The 20,789-nt window shown below is 39.5% G+C and overlaps 1 protein-coding gene across 4 annotated transcripts in view; it reads right to left on the reverse strand.

The window, feature by feature from the left end:
* The window catches only part of Dmxl2 (Dmx like 2), a 130,630-nt gene that overhangs the window by 96,976 nt on the left and 12,865 nt on the right, over positions 1 to 20,789 (reverse strand). For all 4 annotated transcript variants that reach the window (XM_038324524.2, XM_038324523.2, XM_038324522.2 and 1 more), the window contains exons 2-6: positions 19,050 to 19,175; positions 15,747 to 15,818; positions 13,244 to 13,322; positions 12,353 to 12,488; positions 11,663 to 11,729 (exon numbers count right to left, since the gene is read on the reverse strand). In XM_038324524.2, the coding sequence (XP_038180452.1) occupies positions 11,663 to 11,729; positions 12,353 to 12,488; positions 13,244 to 13,322; positions 15,747 to 15,818; positions 19,050 to 19,175 (480 nt within the window). The remainder of the gene's footprint in view (positions 1 to 11,662; positions 11,730 to 12,352; positions 12,489 to 13,243; positions 13,323 to 15,746; positions 15,819 to 19,049; positions 19,176 to 20,789) is intronic.

Here is a 20,789-nt window from a genome sequence, read left to right on the forward strand (position 1 = left end):
TTAAAGGCCAATTGGTCTACACAATTAATTAACTTAAAAAAAAACACCCTACAGGACTCAGAGGCTACACACACTCAACAAAGTGCTCTGCCACTGAAACCCCAACTCAAATGTACCATTCTTGATTCGTCTGCTATACAATTTTAATATTTCAAAAGCAGTAATCATTACATTTGATTATCTCCATATTTATCAAGAAGACTTATCAAGAAGCCAACTTTCTGCCAAGTATGGTGTCATGCACCTTCAATTTCAGCCCTTGGGAGGCTGAGGCAACTGGATCTCAATGAGTTCTATTCTTAGGACTCACATGACAGAAGTAGAGAATCAATTCCAAAAACTTGTCCTCTGCATACACTGACTGGCACACACATGAGCTCCCCAACCAACAAAAAAATATAATTTTTGTATTATATACATACAAAAATAAGTAAATTTAAGAAAAAAAAATCTGAATTATACTATTTTTCAAATTATTTTTTCTATGATTTTCCTTTATTAACTCATCCTTTTTGTTGTTGTTGTTGTTGTTGTTGTTGTTTTGAGACAGGGTTTCCCTGTGTAACAGTCCTAGCTGTCCTGGAACTAGCTCTTGTAGACCAGGCTGGCCTCAAACTCACAGAGATCCGCTTGCTTCTGCCTCTCAAGTGCTGGGATTAAAGGCGTGCGCCACCACGGCCCAGCTTAACTCATCCTTTTGAATTGTTATTTTTAATTCTCTATAAATCTCTATGTTCTATACAGAAAATAATACCTTTTTATTATTCTTAAGTGACTAAACAAGCTTGTCAAACTCTCCAGGGTTTTGTTTCTTCAATCTAGCTTCGGCATTTTTCCTCCCCGTGTATTGCTCTGGCTGTATCATTTTTCCTCCCAGTGTATTGCTCTGGCTGTATCGTTTTTCCTCCCAGTGTATTGCTCTGGCTGTATCATTTTTCCTCCCAGTGTATTGCTCTAGCTGTATCATTTGTTCAGCCGTGACTGCTCGTTTCCTCTGACCACCTGCTTGCCACTTAGGGAATTGTTTGGATATTTTGACTATTTGGGAGTGGAGAGAGAAGAAGCCCATCTGGCAAAGGGCTTTGGGCAGCCTGAGGATCTGGGGGAGACCTCATCCAAAAGCCAGAAGAAAGCTATCCCTTCAGTCAGGCAGTTGCAAAGAAATCAAGTCTGCCTACTGGCTACTGGTGTGAGCCTGGAAGCTGATTCTCCCTAGTTAGGCCTCCAGGTGAGAACCCAGACTATAAGATGTCTTTATCAGAGCCATTCATACCCCTCATCAGAGCACCCAGCCATCCCACGCCAAGATTCCTAATCCAAAGAGTTGAGATAATAATGTGTGGCAGTAGCTGCTGCATGTGTAGTGATTTGTTACACAGTAAAAGAAAGCAAATAAAGACTCTTAATAATAAACATTATGGACAAAATTAAGGCAGACAAAGGGAATGAAGACTATATTGGAAGGTGGGGTACTACTTATAAAGGGTTGCTTAAAGAAGCCTTGCTGAAAAGGTGACATCACAAGTAAAAGGGAAAAGCCATGTAAACATCTGGGAATAGAAGGCTGAGAGCACAAATGCAGCAACGCTATGTGTGCATATGTCTAACCTGTGCATGAACAATGAAGCCAAGCTAGCTGGAGTCTGGTCTACAAGGGATGAAATAACAGGAAATACAACTGTAGGAATGATCACTGGACCTAAATAGTACAGTATGTATGTGGGCCATTATAAAGAAAGCCTCTGGCTTTTCAGAATGAAAAGGAAAGCTTAAAAATGACCTGATATCATTATGTATTTTTTCTTTCTTTCTTTTTCTTAATACCAGGGAGTGTTGAGACAGGGTCTCACTATGTAGCTCAGGATGACCTGATGCTCATAGAAAGTCCCTACTTTAGGCTTCTCAGTACTAGGATTAAAAGTACACACTCCTGATCTTTTTGGCTTAAGTTTTTAAAAAGAAAATAGAGGAATACAATAAAATCTTGAAGAATTACTATATTAAAGTTCTAAATATGAGAAGTGATATATAATGGTGGCTTTCATCTGACTATAACATGGAGGCAATCAAGAAGAACACAGGATTTATCTGGGTGGGCTCATTGTAGCTCTAAAAAGCTAGTAAGTAGCTTTTAGACTATAAATATATCTTAAAGGAGAGTCACAAGGATAATAACATGGGTGCAGATGAAGGAATCAAGGGAGTTTGGCAGGATAGACAGAAACTTGTCATCAGCATCTAAAAGATAGCATCTGTAAACTAAGAGAACGAGCAAAGTTAGAGGAAAGGTCCACAAAATGAACCTGGGTACTCTTGAGAGAGAGGCAAAAGGACTAGAAAACCGTCCTCAGCTACACAGGAAATAAACTTGAGATCCATGGGACCTTGTCTCAAAAAAAAATGCCCCTCAAAGTTGCAGAAATAACATATAAAAACTCTAAAGGGCAATCAGAATTACAGACAGAGGACAGCTACTTCTAAGGCAGTGAAGACACTGCACAACACTACAATATGTAGATCCATGTGCTATAAACTTATCAGACCCACTGCATGGACATAGAGTGAGTCCTAAGATAAAGCCCTAACTGTGGGTGCCAACAGCTGCGGTGCAAGTTCATCAACTGAAATAAACGTCCCACTCTGTAGAATGTGGACAGTGGGGAAAGATGTGCGTGCTGAGAGGGGCGAATCTGAGATTTCTCTGTACCTTCCTCAGTTTTCTTGTAAGTTCAACGCACTCTTTTAAAAGTAAGCCTTTAAAAAAAGAAGTAACTAATTATGTTGATTCATGCTTATAGGTTAAGTAAAAATTAACCACAGGATTCAGCAACAGGAAGTCTCTGATGACAATTAGGGAGGTGCTGGTGAGTGCACTCAACTGAAAATGAAGAAAAAACCCATGTAGACAATGAGTAAAAAAACACTTTCTTAGTTTCACGAGGACAGGGAAACACTGAGACTAAGCAGTGTTTCTGTTATCCTGCTTATTGAAATGAACTCTAAGCCATTTTCCTGACAGCTACAATAAAATGAGGAAAGTTTGTATTGAGAATAAGCATCCTCCTGGCTCAGCCTTCCCACCATTAGGATTAACACTAGCAGGATTAGGAGTAATACCTCCATGCCAGGCTTAAATTAAATGAGCTGATTTTTTTTCATTACAGGGTCTCACTATGTAGCCCTGATTGGACTAAGGGAGAACTCACTGGGTAGTCCAGGCTAGTTCTACCTCTTAGATACATGCCTGTCTCTGCCTCTTGAATGCTGGGATATAATGGCATGCAACACCATGCCTAGCAAATGAGATGGAGAGGGCTTGCTTCACTAAATATCAAGAGTTGTTTTAAAAACATAGCAATAAAGACAGTAGTACAAGTACAAGGAAAGAACTCACTGTAGAGAGGAACCCAGAAACACAGAGACACAGAAATGTAGACATTTAATTTTATGACAAAAGTAGCTCCACAGAGCAAGGGAAAGAGAAACTTTTCAATAAATTATATAGGACCCTTAGATATATAGACAGATAAATGGAAAAAATAAACTACCTTTGTCTAAAGTAGTTGGTTATTGGTTCTTTTGCTCTTTTTACTTTTAGCTTGGGGGGGGGGGTGTCACCCAGCTCCCAAATTAATCGCACACATAGTCTACTCTTTGTTATAAATGTCCAGCCTTAGCTTTGACTTGTTTCTAGCCAGCTTTTCTTAAATTATCCCGTCTATCTTTTGCCTTAAGCTTTTTCCTTTTCTTTCTTCTGTACTTCATTCTTACTCCATGACTGGCTGTATGGCCCAAGACATCTTCCTCTTTCTCTTCTCATTTCTGCTTCCCCTTTGCCCTTTTCTCCTATTTATTCTCTTTGTCTATCAGCCCCATTTATCCTTTCTCCTGCCTTACTATTGGTCGTTCAGCTTTTTATTAGACCATCAGTTTAGACAAGCAAATTATCACAGCTTCACAGAGATAAGCAAATTTAACATAAAAGAATGCAACAAATCTTTGCATCATTGAAACAAATGTTCCACGGCATAAACAAATGTAACACATCTTAAAATAATATTCCACTACAGTCTAGACATTCACAAAAATCATGAAAATTACTAAATGTCAAACACAAATGTAAAATGCCCAGCTTCTAGACCAGGGGTGCATAGCCTGAGGCGCTCTTCCCAAAGATCAAACAGACAAAACTCAATATAATTTGGCTATTGACCTAGCAACTGTACCCATCAGGCCTTAGCACTCTGGTATGTCAGTTTCAACTGAAAACTTCTACCTATATCTCTATTTCTCAAGTCTCCCTGGAGTTGGCTGAGTGCTAAGAAGCAGTACTCTACCCTTGCTGGTCCTCAGTCAATTACTGATGTGTTAAAAAATATCTATTAAGACATGAATTTGGGTGGGCAAGGAGGTAGAAAGGATCTGGAAAGAGTTGGGGGAGGAGAAAAATATGATCAAAATATACTGTATGAAAAATTTTAAATTTTTGAAGAATATGTATATAGAATACAACATACAAAAATAAAGCTGACTCTCAGGGTACCCAGGGACTTAAGTCGGTGAATATACACTTAAGGGCACAATGCCATGCTCCGCGAGTATCAACTTCAATGAAGTGTATTTTATCTGATCTTTCCCATGTGAGGACTTGTCAACTGTCAAGGTGGCAATCTCTAGAATGACCTGGGAGATGGGCCTCAGGGCATGCCTCTGGAAGAGTAACTGGACTGCATTAAGTGAGGTGCAACACCTGCCCACTGTGGGCAGAAATATTCCCTGGCTAGGATCCTAGAGTACATTAAATGAAGAAAGGGAGCTGAGAAGCAGCGTGCATTTGTCCCTCTCTGCTTCTTGACAAAGGGTGCAATATGACCTGTCATTGAAAGCTTCTGCCACTGTGACAGCATCACTATGATGGCCTGTAACTCTAACTGCAGCCCAAACTAACCTTCTCCCCTAAAGTTGCTAGATCGGAGTAGTTTATCATAGCAGCAGTAAAGAGACTAAGACAGCTCCCATATTAACTACATATTATGTGAATCCTCATCTCAATATGCATTTCTAGAGACACACATAAACTAAAATCCAAGAAGAAAATCACTCCTCCATTTCCACAACTGTTATTTGAAGGAATGCTTCAAAGGAAAGCAGTGTTAGCAATCCATGTAATTTTGTCTTCGAGATCACAAATATTCTCATACCACATGAGAGTTGCTGTACATCTCAAAACATTTCCACACATTTTACTTAGAAATCCTCAGTGATGGGAACCAGTGCTAACCTGCACATGACTGTAATCTTGTCTACAAAGTGGTAGTTTTCTTATTATGTTCTTGCAACTCTTGAGCAACTACCTCTGTGCCAAGCAGTTACTGAACCACAAAACAGTAAAGCTGGATAGTTTGCCACTTGAGATTAACTCAGCTAGTCATGAGTGAATTCAGTGATCTTAGGAAGCCCAAGCTTTTGCCTTGAAAAGACACAGAAACTTGAATTCCAGGTAACACAATTAAATGCAAACAGTCAATATTTTAAATGTTATTAAATGCATTTATTTAGAAGCATGTATACTATCACAAATATACTTTAAATATTTTGAAGCTGTGTTTTAATGGCTTATTTCCTTTGTAATGTTAAGCATTCTACGTTACAGTTTTAAAAATCATCACACTGTGAAGGTTAAAAAGGGCACTTCACTAAATTTCCAAAGGAATTCATTGCAAAAAGTAAAACTTAAACTCTAACTCCTGAGCATACAGCCAAAGGCTGTTGGGGCAGCTGGCCCAATCCCTGCGTTCAGGGGCGTGGCTGCCCCAGCGGAGTAGCATTCCCCTTAAATAGGATCGGGGCACCGGAAGGAGCCCCGTTCTTTGCTCTCCCCCGCGTACCTTCTGCTCCGCTGGACCCTTGGTTCTGTAAGTTCCCTTATCTCCCCTTGTATTAAAACTGGGTAATTATAAAAGGACTATCGTGGTTATTTCCTAACCCCTCCGACCGCTGGCAGCCGGCACAAAAGGCATCTAAGTCAGCATAGAACAGACAGGCGCCTGCACATCATGTCTGCGCAGCGCTGCTCACACTGACCAAGGTCTGGAGGCGGCTGAGATGTCTGTCAACAGACAAGTGGGTAAAGAAAATGTCAAACATATACATAGTGGTGGGCTTGTTTGTTTTGGTTATTTGTAAATTTTTATTGGGGGGTGCACTGCTTGAGACAGGGTTCTCACTACATAGCCACAGTTTGTCCTGAACTCATGATCCTCCCGCCTCCACCTTAGCTTCCCAAGAATTAGGAGTATAAAAATGTGCCAACATAACCTGCCATGAAGGAGTTGGTTTTGTTTTAAGATTATTTTAAGTGTGTATGTGTGCCTGCGTAAGTTTATGTGCACCACCTGTATGCAGGAGCCCACAGAGGCCAGAAGTAGTCAATGGATGCCCTGATACTGGAGTTGCAAGCAGCTGTAAGCCACCATGTGGGTACTGGGAACCAAACCCAGGTCCTCTACAACAGCAATGTGTGCTTTTCACCTCTGAGCAGATGCCCCAACACCTCTAATAGTCCACCATCAAAAAAAAAAAAAAATCAAATTGTGTGATTTTCAGGAAATGGATGGAAGTAGAACTCCTTTCATGCTAAAGGCAAGCTGTTATCTGGCATGGTATGAATGCATCTACTGTATGGCCAGTTGCCAAAGGGAAAGAAATGCCAAGAAGTTCCTAAGGCTCAGAACTTAAAGTGATCCAAGGGCGCACTTCTGTCTATGGAATGCTTACAGTCTTTTTCTCTCCATAATTGTACAACTTTCCCCTCTTCATTAAATATCAATTTTTTTTTTTTTTTTGGTTTTTCAAGACAGGATTTCTCTGTGTAGTCCTCAATGTCCTAGAACTCACTCTGTAGACCAGGATGGCCTCAAACTCATAGATATTCAGCTGCCTCTGCCTCCTGAGTGCTGAGATTAAAGGCATGTGCCACCAACGCCCAGCTTGATTTGGGGTATTTATAAAAACAGACACGTGGATCAATAGAATCAAATTGAAGACCTGATACTAATTGACATACCTATGAACACCTGATTTTTGACAAAGAAGTCAAAATTGTACAATGGAAAAAAAAAAAGGAAGCATCTTCAACCAATGGTGCTGGCATAACTGGATGTCAACACGTAAAAGAATGCAAATAGATCCATATCTATCCCCATGCAGAAAGCTCAAGTCCAAGTAGATAAAAGAAAACCTCAACATAAATCCAGTTACACTGAATCTCATAGAAGAGAAAGTGGGAAGTAGCCTTGAATGTATTGGTACAGGATACCACTTCCTAAATATAACACCAGTAGCACACACTCTGAGAGCATCAATCAATAAATGGGGCCTCCTGAAACTGAGAACCTTCTGTAAAGCAAAGGATATGGTCAATAAGACAAAACAGCAGCCTACAGAATAGGAAAAGATCTTCACCAACCCCACATCTGACAGAGGGTTGATCTCCAAAATATATAAAGAACTCAGGAACTAGACACCAAAATATCAAATTAATAATCCAATTTAAAAATGGGATACAGATCTAAACAGAATTCTCAACAAAAGAAACTCAAATGGCTAAAAGACATTTAAGGAATTGCTCAACATCCTCAGCCATCAGGGAAATACAAATCAAAACAACTTTGAAATACCATCTTATACCTATCAGAATGTCTAAGTCAAAACAAAGAAGACAGCTTGTGATGGATAAGATGTGGAATAAGGAGAAACTCCTCCATTGCTGGGAGGAGTGCAAACTTGTACAGCCACTTTAGAAATCATTATGGTGGTCTCTCAGAAAACTGAGAATCAATCTACCTCAAGACTCAACAATACCACTCTTGGGCATATACCCAAAAGACATACAATCATGTCACAAGGCCCTTTGCTCAACTATGTTCATAGAAGCATTATTTGTAATAACCAGAACCTAGAAACAACCTAGATGCTCATCAACCAAAGAATGGATAAAGAAAATGTGGTACATTTACACAATGGAGTACTACTTAGCGGGGGAGGGAGGAGGGGGGCAATGACTTCTTGAAATTTGCAAGCAAATGGATGGAACTAGAAAAAAAAATCCTGAGTGAGGTAACCCAGGCCCAGAAAGACAAACATGGTATGTACTCACTCATAAGTGGTTATGGGATGTAAAGCAAAGGATAACCAAGCCACAATTCACAACCTCAGAGAAGCTAGGTAAAAAAGAAGACCCTAAGAGGGACACACATGGAGGGTCCCTGTAGTCAGAGGCTGCTTGTTTGTTTCCCAGATGCCCAGATCCGAAATAATCACACAGAAACTATATTATTACAACAGTGCTTGGCCTATTAGCTCAGCTTCTTATTGGCTAGCTCTTATATCTTAAATTAACCCATTTCTATTAATCTGTGTACCACCACATAGTTGTGGCCTAATGGTAAGGCTCCATCTTGGTGTAAGATGTCTGTCTCCTGTAGCAGCTACATGGCTTCTCTTTGACTCCACCTACTCTCTTCTCTATCTGCTTGGAATTCCCAACTTGCCCTATTCTGAGCTGCGATAGGTCCAAAGCAGCTTCTTTATTAACCAATGGTATTCACAGCAAGCACACAGAGGGGAATCCTACATCAGGTCCGAGGAAGGAAAAATAGTTAAAATCTCCTGGGTAAACTGGGAGGGGGGGTAGGAGGGAGAGGATGGGGAAATGGGAACATGAGGGATCAAGAAGACCGAGTTGGGGGAGGAACAAAGCAGGAGAGCAACGAAGGAGATTATCTTGATAGAAGGAACCATTATGCGGTAGGGAGAAACCTGGTTGTTAGAAAAATTCTCATGAATACACATGGATGACCCAGTTAATATTCCTAGCAATAGCAGAAAGGATGCCTGAAAGGGCCTTCCTCTTTAATCAGATTAGTGAATAGATTAGTGAATACCCTAATTATCATCACAGAACCTACATCCAGTAACTGATAGAAGCAGATACAGTGACCCACAGTCAAGCACTGGGCTGAGCTCCTGGAGTTCAGTTGAAGAGAAGAAGGAAGGATCATATGAATTGGGGGGGGGGGGGGAGGGAGGGTCAAAGACATGATGAGGAAAATCACAGAGACAGCTCATCTGAGCTAGTGGAAGCTCAGAGACTAGGGACTGACAGCTGGGGAACCTGTGTGGAACCACACTAAGCCCTCTGAATGGGAGTGACAGTTACATGGCTTGATATGTTGTGGGGGATCCTGGCAGTGGCACCAGAATCTATCCAGGTGCGTGAGCTGGCTTTTGGGAGCCAATTCCCTATGGTGGATATCTTGCTCAGCCTATACGAGGAGGAAGGAAGGGAGACTTGATCCTGCTCTCAAGTTGGTATGCCAGACTTGTTGGACTCCCCAAGGAAGACCTTACCAAATTCTGAGGAGTGGATAGGGGATAGAAAAGGGGATGGGGCAAGAGAAGGGGAGGGAGGGGAAATGGGTTGGTATGTAAAAAAGTAATTTTTTTTCATTAAAAAATTAGAAAAAAACTCTAAAATCAGGAAAATAATGATCTAATTCTAAACTCTAGTGTTATATTTTAAAACTGAGTTTAGGTAGCAAGCAACTAGAGGGCACACCCTGGAAAGTTTAAACAGAACTTTTAGATTTGGAAAAACTCAATACTCCTGGGAAGAAGCCACAGTGACTGATTGCTACTTTTCCTAAGGCAGGTTGATACAATCCCTTCCAGTAGACCTAGACATCCCAATGGGCTTCTAGGGGTTAGAGTTCACTTAAGACCACTCAGGGAATCAAGAGCCTCTGAATTTCCAAATTCTGACACAACCTAAGTTATAATAGCTAACTGCACAAATCTTTCTTAACAAAATCCAAAAGCCAAACTTGGAAACCTAAAAGTCTGATAATATTGGTTTAGGCAAGAACAAAGGAAAGTTGGTGAGAACAATAATTAGGAACAGCAGCTTTGGAGAACTAACTGGCACTGTCTATGGAGGCTAAAGATTTAAGTAACCTACGACCCAGCCAATTCTACTCCTGTGTATACGCAAGAAAAACCCATACTCATGCCTAACACACATGTGCAAGATTCTCATTGCAGCATTACTAACTTCACGTCAGAAATGACATGGAAGATTAGCAGAAAAAGAGCAAAAGAATCCATCAGTAACTAGTATACAACAATATGCAGATGAATTAAGGACTTGTGAGATTAAATTTTTTTAAGTTTTAAGATAAAATAATGGATTATTCAAACCACAGTCTGTAAGCCACTCTAATAAATCCCCATTATATTATTTTTCAATCAGTTCTGTTCCTCTAGAGAAGCCCAACTAATACACATAGCAACATATTGTCAGGAAAGGAAGGAAGGAAATTAGAATGGAGGAGGGGGGAGTGGGAAGAATCAGGCAGTGGCATGTCATTGTGAATGCAGCAGCAGCAAGCCTGCTTTCTCCTTGTCCTTTTGTAAACAGGTTCTTGCCTGCAGCGGTCTCAGAACTAAGACATGTGCCACCACCTTGCACACTACTGTCCTCCTCCCATTCTACCTCTCAAGTGCTGGGATTACAGGAGTGTGCCATGCAGTGCAGCTCAATTCTACTTTTTAAACAGAATTACATGGTAGTTTTAAGTAGAAAAACTAATTTTAAGGTGGACCATACTCCAGTAAATGGCTATACATCCAAGAGTTTATTAGCAGCACAACTGGACTCACAGGACTTGTGGTGGTGTTGTTTTCTCAAAACAGTCTCACTACGTAGCCCTGGCTGTCCTGGAACTCACAGAGATCTACCTACTTATGCCTCCCAAGTACTGGGATTAAAGGCAAATGCCACTATGTCCAACTTTGGGCTCACTGGGTCTAAAAAAAAAAAAAAGAAAAGAACATCAAATTGAGTGAGTATGGAATGGGAGGTGACCCTGAGAGGAGCTGAATATCATTAAAACACCATACATGAAATTCTCAAAAATTAATTTAAAAAATTAAATGTAAACTCAGAGAGAAAGACTCCCAGTAGGCATGGCCTGATGAAATCCACATGCACAAGGAGAACTGATTCTTGTAAGTTGACTTCCATACACCACACTAATTTTCTCTTTGCCCCCATATACAAACACACACACACACACACACACACACACACACACACAAATAATAAATGTAAAAAACTTTAATATAATTGCACAAAAATAAAAGAGGAATAATAATGGCTATTACTATCCAAATACGTACTATCTGTAGAGATCATACCAGATCTTTTACAAACATTATTTTTCCATTTTACAGAGCTGAGAATTGAGCTCAGGACTTCACCAATGGGAACCACTGCTTGCCATCACTGCGCTATATTCCCAGACTCACAGACATTTTTATGCCTCAAGGAAGCTGTGCAGGAAAATTGTCTCAATTTATGGAACACAGAACTGAAAATGAACGTAAGGGTATTTTCTTTTTTTTTTTTGGTTTTTTTCTGTGGCTTTGGAGCCTGTCCTGGAACTAGCTCTTGTAGACCAGGCTGGCCTCGAACTCACAGAGATCCGTCTGCCTCTGCCTCCCGAGTGCTGGGATTAAAGGCGTGCGCCACCACCGCCTGGCCACGTAAGGGTATTTTCAGTTGTTTTGTTTGAATATTTATTTTTTTGGCTTGCTCCCTTACCTTTCCAGCAGTAGCAAAATATTCACCATCAGGAGACCATTCCATCAGATGTATAGACACTGAGGTTCTGAAAGCAAACAAAAGCAGCATGTTCAGAACACAATGCATTCTACGCATAGTCAAATATCAATGTCACAATCATCTTAATAGGAGTGTTTCTGCCCCATAACAATACAAAGTATTTCACCTTACTAAAAATATAAATAAAACTAATCCAAAGTAACTTTCAAAAACAAAGAATAAGTAATAGATGATATTCCTACATCCACGTTAATCAAAATCCTCATTATCACATGTTAAAAAAAGTTTATCACTTTCCCAGAGAAGTATCTCTCTCTATGAAGCCCATGCTAACACTAGCAGGACAGTCATCATTCCACTACAGGAAGCTGGATGCTTTCATATCTTCCCGTCACCGCCATATTCCAACTCATTAATGAGCAATCCTATGTGTCAATTCTGTCAACTCAAGTACTGAACTGTAAATATGAAAATATTTTACTTTGGGGGAATAATTAACTAATGCACAGATTAAAGAATGATACTATAATGTGTTTTGGTTAGAAAATAAGGCTACAGTTTCTATTTCTAAAATACAATACCATCCAAAAATAAAGACCTCTGTAAAAAGGAACATAATTAAGTAAGTATTTTTTGCGAAGTAATATTACAGCAGACTTAGACACTGACTTGCACTGCCAGACACACTTCCAATCATTTAGAACAGGAGGGATTTTACTGTCAATTTCTTCCTCCTCTTCTAGAATATCACTTCCTGGTGGAGCCCACAACTGAATAGAATCAGTTGCTGTCAACAATCTGTTATCTGAAAATTTAAAAATGTTCTGATGAGTAACCAAGGAATATCTACAGAAAGAAAGGCAAACACAGTTCTGTTAGGTCTGTAAACTATTAAGCAAAATTCTACAATACCATCTATGAAAAACACATGGGGTCAGTTCAAAAGAAATCCCCTAGGAGGAAAGGTAAAAACAAACCTGAACAAGAGTCACTATTAGGGAAGACATGAGAGAAAACAAACACTGCAAAGACTTCCCCTAGCTAACAATGCTAGAGTAGCCAGAGTGGAACAGCACATCTCAGACACCTTCTACAATGCAGTCTTCTCAAGGTAGGAGACACAACTAAAAATAAATGTTTCTACACGGACTATGAAACAGCCCTCATTGTGAATATGAAAGGAGACAATGGCTACTTATCATTACAGGTTTCTAATCTTTACAAATTAAAGACAGTAATTTCCTGAAACACACAATAACAAAATAAGGTAAAGGATGCTTTCATTCCTGTCTTATTTATGAGTTTTGTACATAAAATAAGTTAACTAAAAAAAAAAAATCACTGATTCTTGAAATAAAACAGTAAAAGGCAAAAGCAAAAAAAGAAGGGGGGATTAAGCTCAGTATAAAGCAATACATACCAAGAAGAAAAAGCTGTATTTACTCATCAACAAAAATATAACATTGGTAACTTTTTTATCATCAAAGATTATCACATTTTATTTATACATTTAAATCAAATGCTTTATTTTAATAATTTATGAGTATAGTTGTTAAATACCTTGAGGGTCCCATGCTAAGTTGTATGTCACAGAACTCAAAAAAAACTGCCCAGTTTTAAGCCACTGACACTTGAGTTGCTGAAACACGAAGAGAGAAAGAGAAAAAAAATTGTTTTTAAAATATCCCCAAGAGAAACCCTGTCTCGAAAAACAAAAAAATAAAAATAAAAAAAAAATATCCCCAAGCTCCACTATTTTATTATTTTCTTCAACTAAAAGAAACTTATAAAGATGCAAATATTTCACAACTATTTTAGAAATAACTCTCAATATTCCCACTTACAGGTCATGCTGTCATAGAGAGCTGCTTGTCATGCCCAATTAAACGTCCTCTCAAACTTCTAACACATTTTCACAACATGAGACATCCTTCCCTTCACTTATCCATCTGAAAATACCTATGCTTCGTGATGATTTGCCTAAACCGTCACCCCCCAAAATGACAGCCTATCAGCATCCTGAACACTTGCCCGTTCTGCCATCACAACACTGACTCTACAGAATTACTGCTTATTTGTCTGACTTTCCTACCAGACAGCAACACTTTAAGTGAAGGAAGGAGGTCATGATAATCTTCAGGGATTTGTCACTGTTGGCTGATGTTTGTGTTTGTCTCGTTTCTGGCTTTTTTTGTTGGGGGCAGAAGAGAGAATTTGCTTGTTTTGAAAAGGGTCTGGTCTCAAGTAGTCCTGGCTGGCCTGGAACTTGTTATGTAGCAAAGGATGACTTGGAACTCCCGACACTCCTGCTTCTACCTCCCAAGTACTGAGATTAGGGACAGCTACTACCATAACCTGTATATATGGTTGCTGTTAAGAATGGGGTTGGATAAGGTCTGGGTGAAGAGTCTTTAGTTTTGTATTTTTATCTTTTTGCTTTGTCTTTGTTTTTTTTTTTTATTTAGTTTTCTTTTTGAGACAGGGATCTAGCCATATAACTTTGCCCTGTCTGTGGTGATCCTCCTGCTTCTGCATCCAAGCTCTAGTCTTTTACCGTCAGCACATGCAGTGCCTATTAAAAAGATGTTAAAATTCTTTTGATTAGGGCCAGAGATGACTCAGCAGTTATGAGCACCTGCTCCTCTCCCAGAGGACCCAAGTAACACTTACTTCAGGAGCCTCACAACCACCTGTAACTTTAGCTACAAAAAAATCTGACACTCTCTTCTGGCCTCCATGGGTTCCTGTACACACATGGCATGCATGCACTCACACACAGAGAATAAAAATAAATCTTTTTGAAATTTTTATTAATGCACAGAAATGGACTGTCTTAAAAAGAACTAGATAAAACTCTCAAGAAAACAAGATACCCTGGGTAACTAGTTCTCTCTTCTACCTTGTTCAGACAGGGTTTCTTTGTTATTTATCACTAAAGATACCAGTCAAGCTGGTCCCAATTCTCCTGTCTCCACCTCCCATCTCACAACTGCTCCCAGATCTGCATGGGTTCAGGATATTCAAATTCAGGTCCTCACACCTGCACGTGTGAGCCTTCTTCACCAGCACATGTGTAAAAATTAAGTGGTTGGTAATTCTAACCCTATAGGATTTTTTTTTAGCATTCAACAATATAAAATACAGCATTTAGTATATATGTGAATGGTTCTCAATGTGATGTGCTAGACCACTTAGCTGGTTAGTAAACTTACCTAAGTGCATAACTCCACCAAAGAAATGTTTGGGGATATCTGAATACACTAGATACTATTCTAAGTAATTGGGATACAACAATCAAAAGAATCAAGCTGCCAACCAGTAAGGGAGCTTACAGAACATAAGCTGTAAATAATAAACAAGTACTGTGGGAAAAGTTGAAAATAGATAAGCAGATCAGGGTACAGTGGCTCATACCTGTAATCTCATCACTAAGAAGGCTGAGCCAAGAAGTGAAGGAATAATAAAAGCAGAATTTGCAATTTGCAGTACAGACAGACCTTGCTGAGAAGGTATTATTATTACACAGAGACCTAGAGTCTGTAGGCGCTAGCCCTAGAGCTGCACAGAGAAGGCATCCACAGAACAGCCAGTGCTCTAGCCCTAAAGGGAGGGTGACTGAGAAACAGCAGAAGAACAAGTGTGGCTGGAATAAGGATGAATTCTGACAGAGAATAGTGTGGTGCTGGGAGGAAGAAGGGGGGTTATAATCTATTTGCAGGTTTACGATCTGCAAGAAATATGGCGCCCTTACAGAATTTTAAAATTCTCTGAGAAGGAAGAAGGGCAGGCCATTAGAATCACAAACTAGCAACAGAGACTAGTAATCCAAGCAAAAGGAAGAGCAGTTCAGACTAGGGCAGACCTCAGCACAACAAAGGCAATTAGCAACACTCTAGAAACTTCGGTTTCTAAAAGGCCTTTCCTAAAGTCACAGCTACAGCTACCCCTACCCACTGCTTGTACTGCTTCCTACGGAGCTCTCTACTGCTATTGTAAGTGGATTCTAAGACATCAAGAAAAAAGTTAACCAAATTCTTAAAATATTCTATCAATTAATACTTACACTATTCCTCTTATGAGAATTTATGCCCAGGGGCTCAAAAATACAAACAGCATTCCCATATGAAGCTGCAACCTAAAGGAGAATGAATACAATGGTAATATTTAGGAAAGGGTGAAATACAGATAACATTCTTTGCACAGTAATGTACAAACTAATTTCATACAATCTAAGTCCAATTTATCTCCATAATTTATTTTTACAAATAAGCCTGGCAGTATACTAGATTTAACAATCTCTGTTATCAAAATAAAAATCTGTAGCTCTAAGAATTATGAAGTTGTCCTATTCAAAAACCAACTTTTTTTTTGAGACAGGGTCTCAGGTAGTCCAGGTTAGCTTCAAACTTGCTATGTAGCTAAGGCTGGCCAGGAACTCCTGATCTTCCTGACTCTAATCCTGTTGGAATTACAAAGTCTATCTTAGAAATCAGATTTTCTGTGAGAATTTGTTTTTGGACCAGAGAGATAATTGAATAATGGTACTTGCCACCAAGCCTGAAAACCTGAGTCCAATCTCCAAAACACACATAGCAGAAGAACACTGACTCCTGCAAGCTGTCTTCTGATCTCCACACACACACACACACACACACACACACACACACACGAGCACACTAAATTAAAAAAATGTAATTTTAAAATTTTAACGTTTTTAATATAGAAATGACTTCAGTGACAAAAATAATTTCAGCGGTACAACTCTTTATGGGCACTGTTTAAAATCCAGTAAAAACACAAAAATTATGAGACTTTTTAAAAATCATCAAATGATAACAGGCTTTAAGCATATGTCACAAAAATGGCTTTAATTGTATCACCAAACAGAAAATCCAATTGAAAAATCACCTTGAGACAGGGACGGACACAATGACGGAAATCACTGAATGACCCACAGCACCTGGATAGATAAGCCGCTGCCAGTGCTTGCACTCGAGGTGTAGGAAGCAAGGCTGGTCTGCTCTAGGTCACACCTGGTGAGAAGGACTAAGTCCTCAGTTCCTAGGACACCAGTGCCCATCTTCTTTTACCTTTTCTTTTGTGGTGTTTCAAGACAGGATTTCTCTGTATATTTCTGGCTGTCCTGGAACTCACTTTGTAGACCAGGCTAGCCTCTAATACAAGAGACCACCTGCCTTTGCCTCCTGAGTGCTGGGATTAAAGGCATGTGCCACCCACCCCTACCTGGCCAGAGCCCATTTTGTAACAATTCCTGGAAGTAGCTCCCAATTCATCATACTCTTGACAAGGGGATAATTAGCATCAGGAAACAGACCAAAGCCATCCCTCCTTACACGTCTACCCTGGTCAGTCACAGGCCTACCTACAGTAGGTAGGTAGGCAGGTAGGTAGGTAGGTAGGTAGGTAGCTAGCTGGATGGACAGATAGACAGACAGCAGAAAGACTGGTCAGGCTTTTCCCTCTTTTAAAGCTGCTACCTAAATATTTAACATGCCTTCCAAGAAAAAGTTTGCAATCCACAGTAGGTCAGAGAAGCTACTTCAAATGCCTTGTTAACAGGAAGTCAGAAATGTGACACTTACCATCACAGCGGTGAAAAATATGACAATTTTGCCATCTTTGCCCAGGTAAAGCGCATAAAAACAGCATGTCTGCTCCCCATGGCTATGAATACAATCATCTGCATATTTTAATGATATTTTTACTTCTGAGATAAAGTCTTATGGTGTTAACCAAGCTGGTTTTAAATTACTAGGTTTAAGCAATCCTCTCATCTCAGCCAGCTTTATTGTATATATTTTTAAAATTCTTAACTCCCAGCTGGGCGGTGGTGGCGCACGCCTTTAATCCCAGCACTCGGTAAGCAGAGGCAGGTGGATCTCTGTGAGTTTGAGGCCAGCCTGGTCTACAAGAGCTAGCTCCAGTTCCAGGACAGCCTCCAAAGCTACAGAGAAACCCTGTCCCGAAAAAATAATAATAATAATAATTCTTACTCCCACAAAATTTAATTGTGATTATCATGAACACTTAAGTAGTTTATTAAAATTGATCTCTGGCAATCATCATTCAACCCTAGGCAAGTTTAAAAGTTACCTTGATTGGCCTAGAGAGAAGAGTGACAAAAAAGTAATAAAGGAAAGATGGCCCGGGCGTCCTCTAAAGATAGTGCAAGTAACACTTTCTGGGAAAAACTGCAAAGGAAGTCAAAACAGCAGGAAGCAAACACAAGAGAAACACAGCAGAAAACAGAGTGCTTCAAAAGTATTACTACCAAGTAATGTGCACTACATAACTATTAAACATGATACAAACAACTGACTGAGGCAGGAGAAACTGGATAATAATCATTATTTATTATTTGGCATAAACTTGCATGATTACTATCTATTACCATGGAGACCCTGATTTAACATATCCTCAATAGAATGTTATCCAGTGAAGAACAACTTCTAGAAAACTAAGAATGTTTAAATCACTGTAATTACTTATCATAGTTTTAAAACCTCCTATTTATAACTATGTAGTGACATACAACTGTCATATATTACTCTTACTGAATTCATAGAATATATATACCCAAATTCACTAAATTTACATTAGTATTTGCTATTTGAAAGATGAGAAAAGAAAAAAGAGAATCTGAGAAAGAAGTTGACAAGATACAGTTTAACTATTTATCAAAATAAAGCATCTGTTCCAAAGTTTGAATAAATTCTTAAATATTCACTCAACAAACTTTCACTAAATTAACAAACTCAAGCCATCTACATAACGTATTATAGTAGACACAACTCACTAAACAACTTCTTTTTTTTGGTTTTTTTTTTTTTTTCAAGACAAGGTTTCTCTGTAGCTTTCGTGCCTGTCCTGGAACTAGCTCTTGTTGACCAGGCTGACCTCAAACTCACAGAGATCAGCCTGCCTCTGCCTCCCGAGTGCTGGGATTAAAGGTTTGTGCCACCACTGCCCTGGCCTCACTAAACTTCTTGATAAGCATTCACTGTGACTGCAGATGCAAGGCCAGGCCTGCTGCTCCAGCTCTTGGCAGACGCTGAAACAGACAGGCTCACTGTGTCTGGTAATGAAGACCAGCCTGCACATCACAGTGAGACTTCATCTCAAAAACAAACAGCAAGGCTGGTACAGGAATCTGGAAGAAATTGATTCCTCCTCTCTTACTGGCTTAAAGGTTAGGAATTTTCAGTTACAGATCACCAAAATAGCTAAGACAGAGAGGTCGGCATCTGCCAACACAGTGCAGATGCTGGTAGAGCAAAGCCACAACTCATGCAAATACTCTGAGAGAATGAAGTCCATTTAAATGACAAGTAATTAAATCTCTTACTCTTCCATGTTGGTTAGAGCACTCCACGCAACTGACTTGGATGTTGCCATGTTTAGCACCAGGGATGATCTGCACACATTCAAAGTCGCTCGCCAGAATAACAATATCACAGCCTGATCCATATGCCTAAAAAGGAAAGTTTGTGACACACAAGAGATATAATTTTGAATTATTATTACATAGTTTTATCTTGGATTCTGTTACTAATACAAAGGTATACCTTAGCATTTCTTACAAAACAGTTAATATACAAGTAAAAAGACTAAAAATCATATCAAAATACATAAATCAAGGGCATTCCATGCATTATCATTCAAAAATTGGTTTCCTCAGGCAAAAGTTCTTCCAGTTTTTGCACACTACAGTATCAGTCTCTAAAGCTGAAGAATTGCTATTTAGACTTTTTCCTCTGGAGCTCACCTCTGAAAGCCATAAAGGAAATAATAAAAATATTAAGTCAGTTGCTGAAAACAGCAACATATCCTCAGAGTTCAAAACAGACTTGGGAAAAATCAAGATGGCCATCAGACATGTACTCTGCAGCACAAGCTACCCAACTTACAGATCTGGTAGAACAATATGAAGATCCAGGCAGTATGCCATACACTAAGACATGACTAGGTAAATTACCTACCGAAACAAAATGGCTAGCTGCCATGACAGAGAGACCTACATGACAGAGGCAAAAGACAAAGGATAGACTAAATAAAGACGCCACACCCTCTTTAATCTTAGCAAAAAAATCTAGAATGGTATTTGTTGTTGTTATTGTTATATAAAGAATCAAGTTCATTCATTTGCCCAGGATTTAAATGGAAAATAGCCAAACTCAGGTCCTTATGATTTTTGTACTCTTTCCCTGAGTTATATGTCAAGTAAATACTAACTATTCCGGACAGGAATGTGCTCAAGAGGGACCTCCAAACATGGCTCCTGTCCATAATAGAAACAACAGGAACCTGGGATGACTGCAAGGACGGACACAAAGGTATGATCGTTCTGCAGTGAGAAAGAAAGGGAGAGAAAAGGAGCAAAGAGAGAGAGAATTTTCTGGATAACTATGCGTACAGCTGCTTCTATACCATGCGTCACTGCTGGCAGATGCTATCAGTGCATTCACTTCTCGGTCATTAAGGCATTTATCCCTCACTGTTTCCAAGGGATAGCAACACACTCCTTAGCTGGAAGGAAGCTTGTTTTTCTAATTCCGCAATGGTTCTCAAATCTGGCTGCATTGAAATTAGTTAATAAATTTGCTTAAAAATATATCCCAAGCTTATTAAATCAGAATTTCATGTCTGAAAGAACATGGGATTATACAGGAGGATCACTACCAGTTCAAAGCCTACAGGAACATAGGAAGATTCTATATCAGAAGCATGGGGTGGGGATGCTGAAGAGATAGCTCAGTAGATATAAGGGATTACCTCGTAAGCATGAAGAATTTGATCCCCACACTCACATTTAATAAAACAAAACCAGTGTGTCTGCTTAATGCTGCCTGTCTGCATGGATGTAGAATCATCTGCTGGAGTATGAGCAGCTCTCAGGGCACAGTCCTGACGAGAACAGACTCACTCCCTGGAGCCACCCACTGCCAAGGTACTACTACATCATGCTCTAGGATTTTCCAGCCTCTAGAACTATGAATCAAAAACTATTTCTAAATCCAAAAACAAAGTATTCCCTGGATAACAACCAACTAGGCATGGTAGAAGAAATTTGTAATCTCAACATTAG

The sequence above is a fragment of the Arvicola amphibius genome, chromosome 3, assembly GCF_903992535.2.
Source record: "Arvicola amphibius chromosome 3, mArvAmp1.2, whole genome shotgun sequence".
In the NCBI taxonomy this organism is placed as follows: domain Eukaryota; kingdom Metazoa; phylum Chordata; class Mammalia; order Rodentia; family Cricetidae; genus Arvicola; species Arvicola amphibius.